This window comes from Chiloscyllium plagiosum, unplaced genomic scaffold, assembly GCF_037043375.1.
Source record: "Chiloscyllium plagiosum isolate Xiang-an unplaced genomic scaffold, Cpla_swu_hap1 HiC_scaffold_10, whole genome shotgun sequence".
NCBI lineage: Eukaryota > Metazoa > Chordata > Chondrichthyes > Orectolobiformes > Hemiscylliidae > Chiloscyllium > Chiloscyllium plagiosum.
Window position 1 is genome coordinate 62344854 of NW_028270148.1, and position 16549 is coordinate 62361402.

General features: G+C 39.2%; 1 protein-coding gene across 11 annotated transcripts in view; it reads right to left on the reverse strand.

The window, feature by feature from the left end:
• The window catches only part of ccdc88ab (coiled-coil and HOOK domain protein 88ab), a 399202-nt gene that overhangs the window by 128442 nt on the left and 254211 nt on the right, over positions 1-16549 (reverse strand). For all 11 annotated transcript variants that reach the window (XM_043696005.2, XM_043696000.2, XM_043696008.2 and 8 more), the window contains 2 exons: positions 9453-9614; positions 7699-7976 (listed from right to left, as the gene is read on the reverse strand). In XM_043696005.2, coding sequence (XP_043551940.1) covers positions 7699-7976; positions 9453-9614 — 440 coding nt within the window. The remainder of the gene's footprint in view (positions 1-7698; positions 7977-9452; positions 9615-16549) is intronic.

Sequence of the window (16549 nt, forward strand, 5' to 3'; positions counted from 1 at the left end):
AGAACAAACTCCTTCTTGTCTCCTCCGGCTTTTGTCCTCTCATCTGTCAATCCATCCCCAGGATTAAGAAATGTTGGATAGACTAGCTTTGTTTTCACTGGAATGCAGGAGGGTGAGGGGCAACCTGATAGAAGTTTATAAGATTGTTAATGGCATGGATAGAGTGGAAAGTATGAGGCTTTTTTCCCCAGGGTGGAAGGATCAATTATTAGGAGACAAGTTCAAGGTACAGGGTGGAAAGTTTAGAATAGATGTTTTGAGGCAAGTTTTTCACACAAAGGGTGCTAAATACCTGGAACGTGCTGCCAGAGGAGGTGGTGGATGTAGACTCAATAGCAGCAGTTAAGAGTCAACTGGACAAATACATGAATAGAAAGAGAATAGAGGTACATGGATCCTTTAAGTGAAGACAGCTTTAGTACGAAAGGGCAAAATGTGTCAGCACAGGCTTGGAGCACCAAAGGGCCTGTTCCTGTACTGTATTGTTCTTTGCACTTTTGTATTGTATTGGCTGAAAATACAGCGTAAAAGATGGGAAATGGTATAGCTATATAGATTTTTGAAATCTGTTTCTTTTTCTTTTAAAAGATGGCACGATGGCTTAGTGGATAGCACAGGTGCCTCACAGTGCCGGGATCCAGGTTAGAATCCAGCTTCAGGTGACTGTCTGTGTGGAGCTAGCACATTCTCCCCATGTCTGCGTGGGTTTCCTCTGGATGCTCCGGTTTCCTCCCACAATCCAAAGATGTGCAGGTTAGGTGGATTGGCCATGCTAAATTGCCCATAGCGTTAGGTACATTAGTCAGGGGTAAATATAAGGGAATGGGTTTGGGTGGGTTACTCCTCAGACCGTCGGTGTGGACTTGTTGGGCCAAATGGCCTGTTCCACACTGTAGGTAATCTAACCTAATCTAAAAAAAAGTATTGAATTAGGTAAAATATATGAACTTCTTATTTGACTATAATCCTAAATTGAAGACTAAACTAAAGCTTTACAAAATGTAATGGTCATATTAATTAGCTTACAGAACCCTATTCAAAAATATTAAATTGGAAACCAAGCAAGTGCAAGAAAAGTACAAGTTGAAGTTGCTATCCATGCCTTCAGCACGACTACTTTGTATAAGTGCTTTCCACTTTGAGTGAGTAAAGGAATTTATTTTTTTTAACCCCCACACTACCACTTAAGTGCGGTAGTGCTTATTCATACCCTGCTTTTTTTTTCTTTTCTTTTTTCTTTTTTTTCCTATTCTTTTCTTTTTTTTTTCTTCTTTTTCTTTCAACCCCCACACCACCACCTAAGTGCGGTAGTGCTTATTTTTTCCCCCAGCACCCAGGGTGTGTGTGCGCAGGTGTGAGACACAGTGAAAGACACAAAGTGCACAAATCTTTATTCAATTTCCACCACCAGGAAGATAGGAAAACACCCGGGTGGCCAGTGACAAACACTGCCCTTCACATCAAAGGGCAGTGCTGTGTGATCAAAACAGTGAAGGGGAGGGTAGGGACTAAATCAAAATAGAGTTGGAGGGAGAAATGATGCACTCCACTCCCTGCGGCGCCCACCTCCCCCTGAACAACTCCAGGGTGTTGGTCGACACCGCGTGCTCCTTCTCCAAGGACACCCGGGCTCTAACGTAACCGCGGAAGAGGGGCAGGCAGTCGGCCCTAACGACCCCCTCCACGGCCCGCTGCCTCGACCTGTTGATGGCCAGTTTGGCCAGGCCCAGGAGCAGACCCACAAGGAGGTCTTCAGACCTGAGTAAAGGAATTTATAATAGAAAATGTTCAATTAAAGTGCGATAATAAGCAATCAACTGTGCAGATGCAAAATTTTCAGTGAAATGTATGCAGGATTGACGACAGTAGAAATCAGTGAATATGATTAAGGGAGGCAATGATAAGCATTTTGCAAAATACCATGTCCCAAGCATTCCAAACATTAGTTGCAAGACCGGATTATGTTCTGGAGTCTAGCTCAATTACCCTTAGGTTTGCAAAGCATCATATTCTTGAAATGTATCTGCAGCTGGTTTTCTCCTTCAGGTGGAAGTAGAGAAGAATTGATTTAAAAAACAATGCATATGTAGGCTCAAAAGAAAATAATGTTTCTTCACTAACTCACTCATCAGCTCGCTATAATAATTAATACCGGGTTCCCGTTCATTCATTCATAACCCTTTACTAATCCGATGTTTATTATACTACTTTCATTCATTTATAAAACCATGTTATATAGTATATATTACTATTACAATACAGAACAATATTGATTATCTGAATGAGACGTGGAGAGTATTTTGTTCAGATAATTTATTGTTTGGATAACTGATCATAAACAAAGGAAGCATTTATGGGACTCAGATCTTGTTCGGATAATTGATGTTCGGATGGCCGAGGTTGTTCTGAGTGGACTAAAATTAAAACATTTCTTCCAACTCAAACACTTTAAACTCTTACCAGGCCTACTTCTACATCAGAAACTACCTCTAAATAGGTGTCAATATCATAAACAATACCATATGAGGGATATGAGTGTCTGTGTGAGTGGAAAGGGGTAGAAGTTTGTGAGAAGGTGTGTGTGTGTGTATGTGTGAGCGTATGAGAGGGGGTCTGCATGAGTGTGTGTATGTATCTGTAGGGGTGTGTGTGTGTGTGTGTGTGTGTGTGTGTGTGTGTGTGTAGGAGTGTCTGTGTCTGTCTGTGTAGTGCAAAAGAGTCACCTGCAGTGTCACATGAACCCAAGGTCCCGGTTGAGGCCATCCCCATGGGTACCGAACTTGGCTATCAGCCTCTGCTTGGCCACTTTTCGCCTGTCCCGAAGTCGCCTTGGAGGATGGTCACCCGAAGGTTTGAGGTCAAATGTCCTGGACCGCTGAAGTGTTCTCCGACTGGGAGGGAACGGTCCTGTCAGTTGATTGTTGTGGTGTCCATTCATCCATTGCCATAGCTTCTGCTTGGTCTTGCCAATGCACCATGCCTCAGGACATCCTTGACTGCAGCATATGAGACAAATAGATGAGGCATGATACATTGGCGAGACCAAGCAGAGGCTATGGCAATGGATGAATGGACACCGCACAACAATCAGCAGACAGGAGTGTTCTCTCCCAGTTGTAGAACACTTCAACGGTTGGGACATTCGACCTGGGACCTTCAGGTGACCGTCCTCCAAGCTGGACTTCGGCATAGGCAACAACGAAAAGTAGGCGAAAGTGAGGACTGCAGATGCTGGAGATCAGAGTCAAGATTAGAGTGGTGCTGGAAAAGCACAGCAGGTCAGGCAGCATTCAAGGAGCAGGAAAATCGACGTTTTGATGGTCGAGCAGAGGCTGAAAGCCAAGTTCAGTACCCATGGGGATGGCCTCAACTGGGATCTTGGGTTCACGTCACAATACAGGTGACCCCATTGCAACACACACACACACACACACACACACACACACACACACACACACACACACACACACACACACACACACACAAGACCCTCTCTCATACGCTCACACATACATTCCCATACACACATGCACACACTCACAGAGTTATACCCTTTTACTTACACACACACACACACTCAGACATTCATACCCTCCCCCACACGCACACATATAGGTTTGTGGGGTGAATTTCTACTTGCAGAATTTCACTTTATTTTGGTCAAAAACTGCATGAACCATAGGAAAACCATAGGAAAACAAAATACTATTTGATCCATCTTTTGTCATCTTTTAGTAAAATAGCACCCACACCAATGTAAACAGCCAGTCTGAATAGCTTTGCATAATTCAGTGCAAGGCACTTTTGACAGTTTGTGTCCATTCAAATTGTCTGTCTTGCTTTAACAAATTTGTTGAAGCAGCCACCACAGTGCTGAAGTTCAGAACAGGCTTGTGATAAAATTCACTCATGCTAATATATCATAAATTGTCATGTATTAGACCTGAGAAAATCCAAAATAACCCTTGCTTTTGCTTCTCCAGGTGTAACTTGAGCTTGTCCAACAGTGCGGTCCAAATAAGTATCCTTTTCATTGGCAAATTGACTTTTTGCCAGATTTATAACCAAATTGACTCTTTGTAACTGATCAAACAGCTTAGTCAGCTTGCTGGCGCATATTTCATTCTAAAATGCATGATGCTACAACAATAAAAAAATAATATTTCTTTGGCTGAATCAGTCAACAAATTTTGATAACATCTTTTTAGCAAGTCAATTATGGATTGAATGAATAAAGCCCAATTTTTTCAACACACTTCTCTCATCTTGGAATAGGATGACAATCCATTTTTGTTACTGCGCTGACTCATGATAATCAAAACAGAATATTTGATGATAGGTGTGACAATGACTCAATTCAGCAACACTCCATCATTCTTCTCTCACTTGAGCTGACCTGTCTGGAATGAGTCTGAGAGGGTGTTTTTCATAGCTAACGCATCCCCTACGTTAGCATTATGAACACTAAACACTTTTTCAAGTCCACTCATACAAATTGATTTATGAGTCCATGATAGCCTTTATAACGCACTTTAAAAAGTTTGCTGAAAGATAGTATATAATGCTAACATCTTTTTAAGCATCTCTGTACAATCTCATTTCTGCAGAATCAACTTTTAAAGTTCAAATTTCTAATTCATTCTCCAATTGTTTCTATATCTTAATTTCACTGCCCATTTCTTTCACTACCATAAATACATCTTTTTTCCGATTATCCTGATTTTCATAATATCTCTTTAGTACATTAACAGAACGCATTACACTGACAATTCCTTCTGTCTGGAATACCCACTACATAATTTACATAATTGAATTGTTCTCGATTTCATAAAATCCAGTGACCTTTGTACTTAATGGTCCAGAGAGACAGGTAACAATATTAATACCCTGTCACCAGCAACAACATTCTGAAGATCAGCTTCTTTAATCTTTTCTAGTTTTCATTGTTGAGTACTCTTCAAATGCTTTTTGGCAACTCATATTTTGGTTAGTATCTCCCTGAAACTCAAAACATAGGCTGGAAGCATAGTCGCTGAGCTTCGATTTTTCAAATTTTCTTTTATCAGTTTCAGTGGTCCTCTCACCTCATGTCCATTCAACACTTCAGAAGGATCAAATCTTAGACACACTGAGCGCATCCCTAATGGCAAACAGTAACAAGGGAATTCCATTATCCTAATCATTAACGTATAGCTTGACAATGGGCTCTAACTGTGGTCTTCGAAGTTTGATGCCATATTGCCAATGCACCTTGAGATTGTGGGTAATAATTGCAAGATGTAAATTGCTTTATTTCCAAACCAATTATTGTTACTTTGAAAATTTGTCAGATAAAATTTGAACTTTGATCCGATTATGTTTCTTTGAGTAATCCACACCTTCACAAAACAAATTGAACCAATGCTTCCACTACTATTTTTGCACTAATTTTTCTAATAAGACATTGGTTCAGGAAATCAATCAGAAACATTCATTATTGTTATGATACCAATTCCCATTCCTGGATTTAGGCTGGGGTTTTACACAATCTATTAAAGCTCTCAAATGCTTATTAAAACCTGGTATCAGGTTTAAAGGAGTGAACTTAATTCATAGTTGGGTTTTCCCTACTACCTCACATGCATGGTAAAACGTTACCACATCTTTTAAGTAATCCTGGCCAATAAAAATGTTTTCATATTTTAGCTTTGGTTTGCTTAGTAGCTAAATGACCTACTACTGCAATTTCATGAGCAACTTGTAAAATGTACTTATACATTTGGATAAAATTATCATGGATCACTGCCCATTTTGAGTTCGTCTCTATTTCCTCATTCATACTTTCTTTGTCGAGTAATAACAGTGTGGTATTAGTCCTGATTCAATTTTTGAGCAGTCTGTTTGATATAATTCTCTCAATTCAGGATTTGTTGTTGCATTATCATTCACTTTTCCGTTCATCTCCATTATTTAAATATTGAGAATTCTGATAATCAAATTTCCAAGTGATCTTTCTGATTCAAAGATTCATCTTCCTGGGTCTGAGGACTAGTCACAACGTAGTCAGGAAAAGAAATCCAGGATGTCCTCCTGTAGCTTCTCTGTTTCTTTTACCTTTATTGGTTAAACCACCACTATTGGTGACGCCAATATTTTCGAACCAGTTATTTCCCAAGATAAAATCAATCCATTTCGACAATAATTGCTCCACCATGCCAACTACAACGTCTTCATTCACTAAGTCACTTTTTAACTTAACTCTGCATGATGGCTTTGATTTATTACTTCCATGTATATCTTCATATTTTCTCTGTCATTACTTCCTTTGGAAGACAAAATAAACATCATCAGCCAGTATCAGTAATTGATTTGCTCCAGTGTTTCACCTCCTTGGTTTATTTTCTCGAGATCGAGCATAAGATTTTACCTCTTCTTTTGAGATACAATTCAGAGTCTCCAGCAGTTTCATTCTTCTTCATCATTGATAAAAAAGTTTCTTGACTGTCTTGAGTCATTTTTCCTTCTTGGTACATTCAAAGAAAATATATTTTTGGTTTTACTACCACTGTAGTTTTAATACTGATGCTTTCCTGATATTCCCTTTTCTGGGGATTCCTTAGACATTCCTACTACTGCAATCAGTTTAACTATCTCCCATTTAACTTCCAGCATATAAATTGACTTTAGCATGTTCAAATCTTATTGCAATAGCAGCATTCCTTCACACCACCTTTTGATTCTATTCTCCATTTGTTTCTGACTCCAGTCAGGTCTCCTTCAAAGCTGTCACAGCTTTCAATCTATGGGTTTTCTAAACTAATATCAATCCAAAATCATCTTGATCCAAAAACAAGATTATAGTCTTCACTATTTATCCCACTGCCGTAAGCCACCATAATGAAAACAATCCATGAGCTCTCTGACACATACTTAATTAGGTCACTGTTCTAGAAGGAATGTCAAACGTAGTTATTTTCCTTTTAAAAGCCCTTCACAAAAATAACACATCCATATGCCATTATTACTAAATCGAAACTCTAAAACAGTATAAATATCACACACCTCTCATCACAATAGTCATCTAACAGACACAGCAGTTGCCTGATTACACTTCGGAAGGTCAAACAATGTTATAAGATAGTATTAAGAGAAAACATATGAATTTCTCACTGGCAAGAATCCACAAACAATTGAATCAAATTTTAAATCAGGCAGCAGGATTTGATCAATTGGAATTGATGTCACTAAGGTACATCATGCTAAGACTAGAAGAACAAATTGAGGCAACTTGAATTAATTGTTAAATGAAAATTAAACTCCCATCAAAACTCATAGAAGCTTTAAAACAATATCAAACTTTTGAAAGATTTGCATAGGACTTTCACTGTCACAATTTCCAATTAGAGTAACCAACTTCAAATTAAAATCAGCAAACTGGTAAATAAATTAATCTAGTCTAATTTATGTCAGGCAGGCAACAATGAAGACAGCTGCTAATGCTGATGTAAAGGAGCAGATGCTGTTATTCAGAATAAAAGTGTGTTTACATATAGAAGTGATATTTATTTGACCAAAAAATCTGCACAGTAGTGAAATCTCTTAAATGTCAATATTGCTCAATGATCTTATTTTTGAGCTCTTCACAAGACAACTCATTTTTCATATGCTTCTGAAGTTTAAAGGAGTGAAAATATTTTTGAAAAATCAAGAATTACATACCTGTCCTCAAGTTCTTTATGTTCAACTTCTAAATTTTTATGAGCAAATTTCAAACTTCCATGTTTATTGATGAGGGCCTCATATTCAGTTGCCTGATGTTCATGTAATTTAGCTAGTTTTTCATGATCCTTGATAAGTGAATCATACTGTAATTTCAACTCCTCTTTTTCCTTTATCAGTGATTCATTTTCATTCTCCAATGACAACTGCTGATTCTGAAGTTGAGAATTCTGAGTCATCAAGGATGCACTTTGAGAACCAAGGGTAGAATGTTCCACCTATCAAGAAAAATGAATTAATGTTAACTTTAAACACTTCAATAAACATTAGACTGCTTTAAATAAGTCCAGGAAGACTTATTCCATTGCCCTGAGATTAAGCACCTTTGCAATTCTCATCTAAATTTACAAACTCTTTTTAGCCTAAATATAGCTTTACTAATTCATTAGCCTTCTCCCGAGGTGAAATAAATGAAGAGGGTGGTTAGCTCGGTTGATCTTCTGGTTTACCATGCAGTGTGGTATCAACAGTGTACGTTCAATTCTGCACTAGCTGAGGTTACCATGAACAGCTCTCCTTCTCAACCTCTCCCCTTGCTTGATGCATGCTGTCGTTCCAGATTAAACCACCATCAGTCATCTCACTTTAATGAGAGGGCAGCTTTCTCATCCTCAGATTATGGCTACGTTAACCCAGTGTGCATACTACCAATCCACTAGCAGTTTCAGCTAGTTGTCATCTCCCTACCTGATTTTGGCTCCAACTTTTTTCCTCCCACTTCTGAATATGTAACTCTCCCATGCCAGTCATCAGGAATTTCCAACAAATGCAACATATGCAACTAATTTTAAAGTCATCCTACTGTCCACCAGGATTTTTCTAACTGCTTCTAACTTTCTATCCCTTAAAAACCTTTATTTTTCTTGCACACTCTATTCCTTTCTTCTTCCTCTGTCCTCTTTATTTCCCATCTCTTTTCCCCTTGCCTTATTTCAGGTACTTCTTCTAACCTTGCATCTGAATACTCCCACATGAAATTACATGGTATTTATTGAAAATGTTTAGGATTACACTAGATTGTTTCAATTCTACTTGGAAATGGAGTTTAAGGCACAGTCAACAAGCAAAGACAAAATCAATAAAGGCATCACAATTTTTGTCATTGTGGATACACTATTCTTTAGAATTTAGGTTTTAATTGATTTGAAAACTGATCTGAAAAGTTGGTTTTACGAGTATGAATTTATATAAAACAGCTACTTAGCATAAATCAGGAAACTTCAAGTACCGAGAGGGAAGTCATATTATTTTGTTCTTTCATGCTGTAAAAGTTGTCATTGATATTATGCTTGCATATGCAAAATAGAAAAAATGTCAGATTGCTGTTTATTTTAAATGAGGTCTAGTAATGTTGTGAACCGGATTTCAGACACGTTTTTCAGATTTGTAAATACATCTCTTCTGAAAATGTGTCCCATTGTATTATAGCAGAATGCTGGTGAATGCTTTGTGCTGTTTCTTATGGTAAACCTCTTACGCCCAATTTCCATCAAGGAAAGCATTAATTCGAAAATATTGCTTGGATACAGATCGTGCGTTTTACAGAATATTTTAGAAATCTAGCATAGGTGAAAAGTATTGCATACTGTAACTTCATTGAAAAACCACTTTTGCTTTTGAATCAAGAAAAGTATTCTATTTCAGTAAATGATGCATCAACTTTGAAACTAAAAAACACCAACACAAATTCTAACCTGCAGCTTGGCATTCTGTGTTTGCAAGGTGGTATTGTGCTCCTGTAAAGATGCTGTCTGTCGCTGAAGTGCAAGGATTTGGGCTTGCAAGTTGTTATTTTGGGCTTCTAGCTGTTTCAGCTGAGTTTTCAAGGCTTGTTTCTCAGCCTGAAGAGTTGCATTCTATGTGACAGTAAAAGGGAAAGGAGAACAGAAAATGTCAAAACATGTGCTATAATTAATAGTAAACATAACTGTAATGAAACAGAATCCCACTTCCATACTCCTCTTGTCAAAGTCCAGCACATATTTTAAGAAAATAATTTTAGTTTATAAATATTAGCTTTTTTTATACTTTCATTAATAAAAGTGTACAAGTTAATAACACTATCCAAAAAATATTTAGCAATACTGTTGGGTACTGAGCATCAAATTATTCCTTGTGCTCGATCCTCTACAGGGCGTCCTGGTAGAATGCTATGGTTGCGTTACTCGCACTATAGAAATTCACTCTATGGAAAACCCATATACAAAATCGTGCTAAAGGGGTTGCAATAGAAAATCGCTACATCCATTCAGTAGAAAGTTTGGGTTATCCAAACAATGTCCACTATTTGCCAATCGCATTGAGCTGATTCGCGTTGACAAAATGTGTTATACTAGAACGACCTGTATTAATTATTTGGACTGGAGGAGCACTAAGTGCATTCTTGCTAATGCAACACGTCATAAATAGATAACACCCTCTACTATATTAAGTAAGAATTCACATACCTCCCAGCAATCTATGCATTGCTGCTTAAATGTTCTACATCTCTTGCTCCATAATACTTAGCGCATTCACAAGTTGTCATACGAAAACAGTCCTTTTGTGGCATGACATAGAAACATTGGAAATAGGAGCAGCACTAGGCCATTCAGCCCTTTGAGCCTGCTCCACCATTCAATATGATCACAGCTGATCGATCTACTCAGTACGCTCTTCCTGCTTTCTCCCATATCCTATGATCCCTTTAGCTCCAAGAACTATATCTAACTCGTTAAAAAAAATTCAGTGTCTTTTTCCTCAACAACCTTCTATGGCAGAGAATTCCACAGGCTCACCACTCTCTGAAAAAAGAAAATTCTCTTCATCTGAATGGCCTATCCTGATTCCTTAGACTTGATTCCTAGTTCTGGACTCCAGGTTATTGGAAGCATCCTTCCGCACCTGCCCTGTTCATTCCTGTTAGAATTTTATCGGCTTCTATGAGATCCTCCCCCTCACTCTTCCAAACTCTAGTGAATATGGTCCTAACTGATCCATCATACATCATCCTACCATTCCAGGACTCAATCTGATACATCTTCATTGCACCCCTTCTATCACCAGGCCATCCATCCTCAGATCAAGGCAAAAACTGCATAAAAGTACTCCAGGTGTGGTTTCACCAAGGTTCTGTACAATTGCAGCACGACATCCCTGCGCCTGTACTTGAATCCTCTCACTATGAAGGCCAACATACCATTTGCCTTCTTCACCACCTGCAAGTTTACTTTCAACAACCTCTGGATGTAGGTTTGCTTGCTGAGCTGGAAGGTTCATTTTCAGAAGTTTCGTCACCATACTAAGTAACATCTTCAGTGAGCCGCCGAACGAAGCACTGCTGATGATTCCTGCGTTCTATTTATAGGTTTGGGAAACACCAGCAGTGCTTCTTCCGGAGGCTCACTGAAGATGCTACCTAGTATGGTGATGAAATGTCTGAAAATGAACCTTCCAGCTCAGCAAGCAAATCTACATCCAGAACCTCAACCTGAGTTACAAATCTACTCAAACCTCGCTTTCAACCTCTCAATTACTAACATTCTACTTCATTTGTCCTGCATTTGCCCACTCACTCAATTTGTCTAAAACACAGTGAAGCATTTTAACATCCTCCTCACAGTGCATCCTCTCACCCAGCTTTGTGTCATCTGCAAATTTGAATATAGTACATTTAGTTCCCTCATCTAAATAATTCAAAATGTGTTGTGAATTGCTGGCATCAGGCACTGATGCTTATGGTATGCCAATGGTTCCTGGCTGCTACTCAAAAAGGGCTGAAAATGTGTTGCTGGAACAGCGCAGCAGGTCAGGCAGCATCCAGGGAACAGGAGAATCAACATTTCGGGCATAAGCCCTTCAGGAAGACAGCTTCTTCAAGGAAGGCATCCTTGTAAGAGGATTCGCAGTAGGTTAAAATCTTTGAGGAGAAAGTGAGGTCTGCAGATGCAGACCTCACATGCTACTCAAAAAGGACCAAGTAGTAGACAGGCAGGAGGCTGGAAAAACACAGCAAGCCAGGCAGCATCAGGAGGTGGAGAAGTCAATGTTTCGGGTATACCCTTTCTTCAGGGCTGGGGGAGTGGAAGATGTGAATGTTAACCGAGGCATCATATGGAGACAATCACTCGACAAACAGAAACCAAAATTTGATGGAGATCTGATTGCTCCCTGGTCATCATTTCATTATCAACTTACTGAAAGCTCAGTCAATAGAATCTCAGTTATAAGGATTAAGTGGATATTCCTTGGAGCCGACTGGAAGTAATTTGCATGCATCTATGTCTTCTAAAACTGGCTAAGATACAGTCTCAAGTGTCTGTGATGTGAGGGAGAATGGAGTCTGCTTAAGTGAACTGACCAGTTACATCTTATTTATATTTCTTTGACTTTATCCCTTAATGATGTCTGTTTGGTTTGTGGTGGTGGAAGCTAGAATCAAAGATTAGGTGTAAATCAAGACATTGTTGCTTAACTTTGTTTTGAAAAATTAATTTTTGACACAATGAGCATGAACAGTTTGCAGCGTACAAGTATTTGTTTCTAATGTAGGCAACTAACTACAGGTATATTGATATTCAGTAAGAGGTAAAGAGAAGTACTGGAAAATCTAACCAAATTTAGTATGATGGTATCAATATTTTAATATATTTTGTGTAATACTTAACCACTGGAGTCTAACTAATTAATTTTACATCTCTTCTTGATTGACCTATAGGCTGTAACCTGTATGGTGATGGATGAATCTAAACTATAAACAAAAAGCAACAAACAAGTTTTGGGAATTTATTGATGTCTATTAAATTGACTGTAGTAGTTAACATTTGCCTAAGAGTTCAGAGCATACACAAGAACATATATCACATGAACGGTTGTGTTTTAAGAGGTGGCTAACCACCATCTTCTCGAGGGCACTTGGGATGTTCAATGAACACTGACTTTACCTTTGATGAACAACATTTCTTTAAAAAGTAATTGTTTAATATAGATTTGGCTTTTTGATTGCAGAAATGGGGAGGGTTGCTAACAAAGTGGTAATGTTACTGGGCTATCAATCCAGTGACTAGGTCAATGCAGTACAGCATAGGTTTTGGAAGCTGTGGAATTTCCTTTTTTAATTTTTGGGTGTTGCAATGGCACAGTGGTTAGCACTGTTGCGTCACAGTGCTAGGGGCTCTCTTTCAATTGCAGCCTTGGGTACAGTGTGTGATATTTGCATGTTTTCTGGTTTCCTCCCACAGTCCAAAGATGTGTTGGTTCTGTGTTGGCCATACTAAATTCCTCTGTAGCATCAAGGGATATTCAGGCTAGGTGGATTAGCTGTGCTAAATGTAAGGTTACAGGGATAGGTGGGATGCTCTTCAGAGGGTCAGTGCAGACTCAAATGGGCCAATTGGCCTCTTTGTGCACAGTAGGGATTCTATAAGTCTATAAAGATGCTGTATTATTATTAAATTGTTAATTCCTTTCTTTAAGTTATAAACTTAGTATCTAGCATTGGTTATTCAGATACTCTAATACTGGTTATTCAAAAAGTCTGGCTTGAAACCATTGGGATCAACTTTGAGGATCGTTATATGTTCAGAGTTTATTGTGTTGCAAATGCTGTACAGGAATATGGAGGTTTATTTGACTTGGCTGTCTTTATGTCAAAATACATCTGAAAGTCCAAGTGAACCATATCCACTGGCTTACCCTTATCAACTCTACTAGTTAAATCCTCTAAAAATTCCAATATGTTTGTCAAGCATATCCCTTTTATAAATCCATGATGATTCTATCTTACAGGTGCTCTGCTTTCTTAAATTCACTCATGGGACATAGGCGACACTGGCTAGGCCAGCATTTATTTTGCATTCCTAGTTGTCCTCAAGAATGTGGTAGTGAACTGTCTTCTTTGACTGCTGCAATTCATGTGCTATAGAAGGCCCCCAGTGCTGTTATGGAGGGAATTCCAGGAGTTTGATCTAGCAACATCGAAGGACTGACAATTTATTACCAAGTCAGGATGGTGAGTGGTTTGGAGGGTAACTTGCAGGTGGTGGTGTCCACTTGTATCTGCTGTACTTATTCTTCTAGATGGAAGTGGCTGTGGGTTTGGAAGGTACTGTCAAAGGACCTTCAGCAAATTTCTTGTAGTAGAACACGCTGCTGGTTCAGAGTCTTGGTGGTGGAGGGAGTGCATGTTTAGGGATGTGGTGGCAATCAAGCAGGCTGCTGTGTTCTGGATGGTGTGAAGCTTCTTGAACATTGTTTGAGCTGCATTCATTCAAGTAAGTGGGGATTTTTCCTTCACACTCATGACTTGTGCATTATGGATGGTAGATAGAATTTGGGGACTTTCTGCTATATTCCTAACCTCTGACCTGCTTTTGTAGTCAGTCTATTTATATGGCAAGTCTAGTTGAGTTTCTGGTCAATTATATTCCCCAGGGTGTTGATCGTGGAGGATCCCATGATAGGAACACCATTGAATGTCACGGGCCTGTGGCTAGAATATCATTTATTGGAGATTGTTATTGTCTGGTATTTGTGCAGCACGAATGTTACTTCCACTTTTCAGTCCAAATATGTACATAATTCAGGTCTTGTTGCATTTGAATATGGACAGCTTAAGCATGAGGAGTCATGAACGGTGAGGACATTGTGTAATCATTGGCAAACATTCCTACTTATGACCTTATGATGGAGGGTTGTCTACTAAATTTGTTATAATGTTTTAGCATTTTCCCCATTACTGATGTCAGACAAATTGGTGTATAATTCCCTGTTTTCTCCCTACCTCCTTTTTTAAATAGGAGTTATATTAGCAGACCTCCAATCCATGCTAACTGTTCCAGACATAGAATCTTAAAAGGTAACCAACAATGCATCCATTAATTCCAGGCCACTTCTTTAAATATTCTGGGACCTAGATCATCAGGCCCTGAGGTTTTATCAGCCTTCAATCTATCAACTTCCCCTACACGACTTACCTACTATTACAAGGAAATGTTCTGATTTAGTATGTGGATGTACCTACGAGAGAAGGTGCAAAACTTGACCTACCGTTGGGAGAAGGCAGGGCAGGTGACTGAGATAAGTGTCAGTGGGGGAGCACTTTGGGGTCAGTAACCATTTCTATTAGTGTTAAAATAGTGATGGAAAAAGATAGACCAGATCTAAATGTTGAAGTTCTAAATTGGAGAAAGGCCAATTTTGACTGTATTAGGCAAGATCTTTCAAAAGCTGATTGGAGGCAGGTGTTCGCAGGTAAAGGTACGGCTGAAAAATGGGAAGCCTTCAGAAAGGAGATAATGAGAGTCCAGAGACAGTACATTACTTTAAAAATAGGAAAAGCTGGTAGATATAGGGAATGCTGAATGACTAAGTAAATTGAGGGTTTGGTTAAGAAAAAGAAGGAAGCATATGTCAGGCATAGACAGGTTAGATCGAGTGAATCCTTAGAAGAGTGGAAAGGCAGTAGGAGTATACTTAAAAGGGAAATCAGAGGGGCAAAATAGGGACATGAGATAGCTTTGGCAAACAGAGTTAAGGAGAATCCAAAGGGTCTTTACAAATACATTGAAGACAAAAGAGTAACTAGGGAGAGAATAGGTCCCTCAAAGATCAGCAAGGCAGCCTTTGTGTGGAGCCACAGGAGATGGGGGAGATACTGAACGAATATTTTCCATCAGTATTTACTGTGGAAAAGGTCATGGAAGATATAGAGAGTAGAAAAATACATGGTGACATCTTGAAAAATGTCCATATTTCAGAGGAGGAAGTGCTGAATGTCTTGAAATGCACAAAAGTGGATAAATCCACAGCACCTGATCAGGTGCACCCTAGAACTCTGTGGGAAGCTAGGGAAGTGATTGTTGGGCCTTTGCTGAGATATTTGTATCATTGATAGTCACAGTTGAGGTGCTGGAAGACTGGAAGTTGGCTAACGTGGTGCCACTGTTTAAGAAAGGTGGTAAGGATAAGCCAGAGAACTATAGACTAGTGAGCTTGACGTCGGTGGTGGGCAAGTTGTTGGAGGGAATCCGGAGGGACAGGATGTACGTGTATTTGGAAAGGCAAAGACTGATTAGGGATAGTCAACATGGCTTTGTGCGTGGGAAATCATGTCTCACAAACTTGATTGAATTTTTTGAAGTAGTAACAAAGAGGATTGATGAGGGCAGAGCGGCAGACGTGATTTATATGTGATTTCAGTCAGGCGTTCCTCATGGGAGACTGGTTAGCAAGGTTACATCTCAAGGAATATGGGGAGAACTAGCCATTTGGATAAAGAACTGGCTCAAAGGAAGACGACAGAGGGTGGTGGTGGACGGTTGTTTTTCAGACTGAAGGCCTGTGGCCAGTGGAGTGTCACAAGGATCGGTGCTGGGTCCATTACTTTTCATCATTTATATAAATGATTTGGATGTGAGTATAAGAGGTAAAGTTAATAAGTTTGCAGGTGTAGTGGACAGTGAAGAAGGTTACCTCAGATACAACAGGATCTTGACCAGATGGACCAATGGGCTGAGGAGTGGCAGATGGAGTTTAATTTAAATTGTGTGGTGCTGCATTTTGGGAAAGTAAGTCTTAGCAGATCTTAAAAGCTTAATGGTAAGGTGCTAGGGAGTGTTGGTGAACAAAGAGACCATGGAGTGCAGGTTCATAGCTCCTTGAAAGTAGAGTCGCAGGTAGATAGGATAGTGAAGGTGACTTTTGGTATGCTTTCCTTTAATGGTCAGTGTATTGAGTACAGGGACTGTGAGGTTATGTTGCGGCTGTACATGACATTGGTTAGGCAACTTCTGGAATATTGTGTGCAATTCTG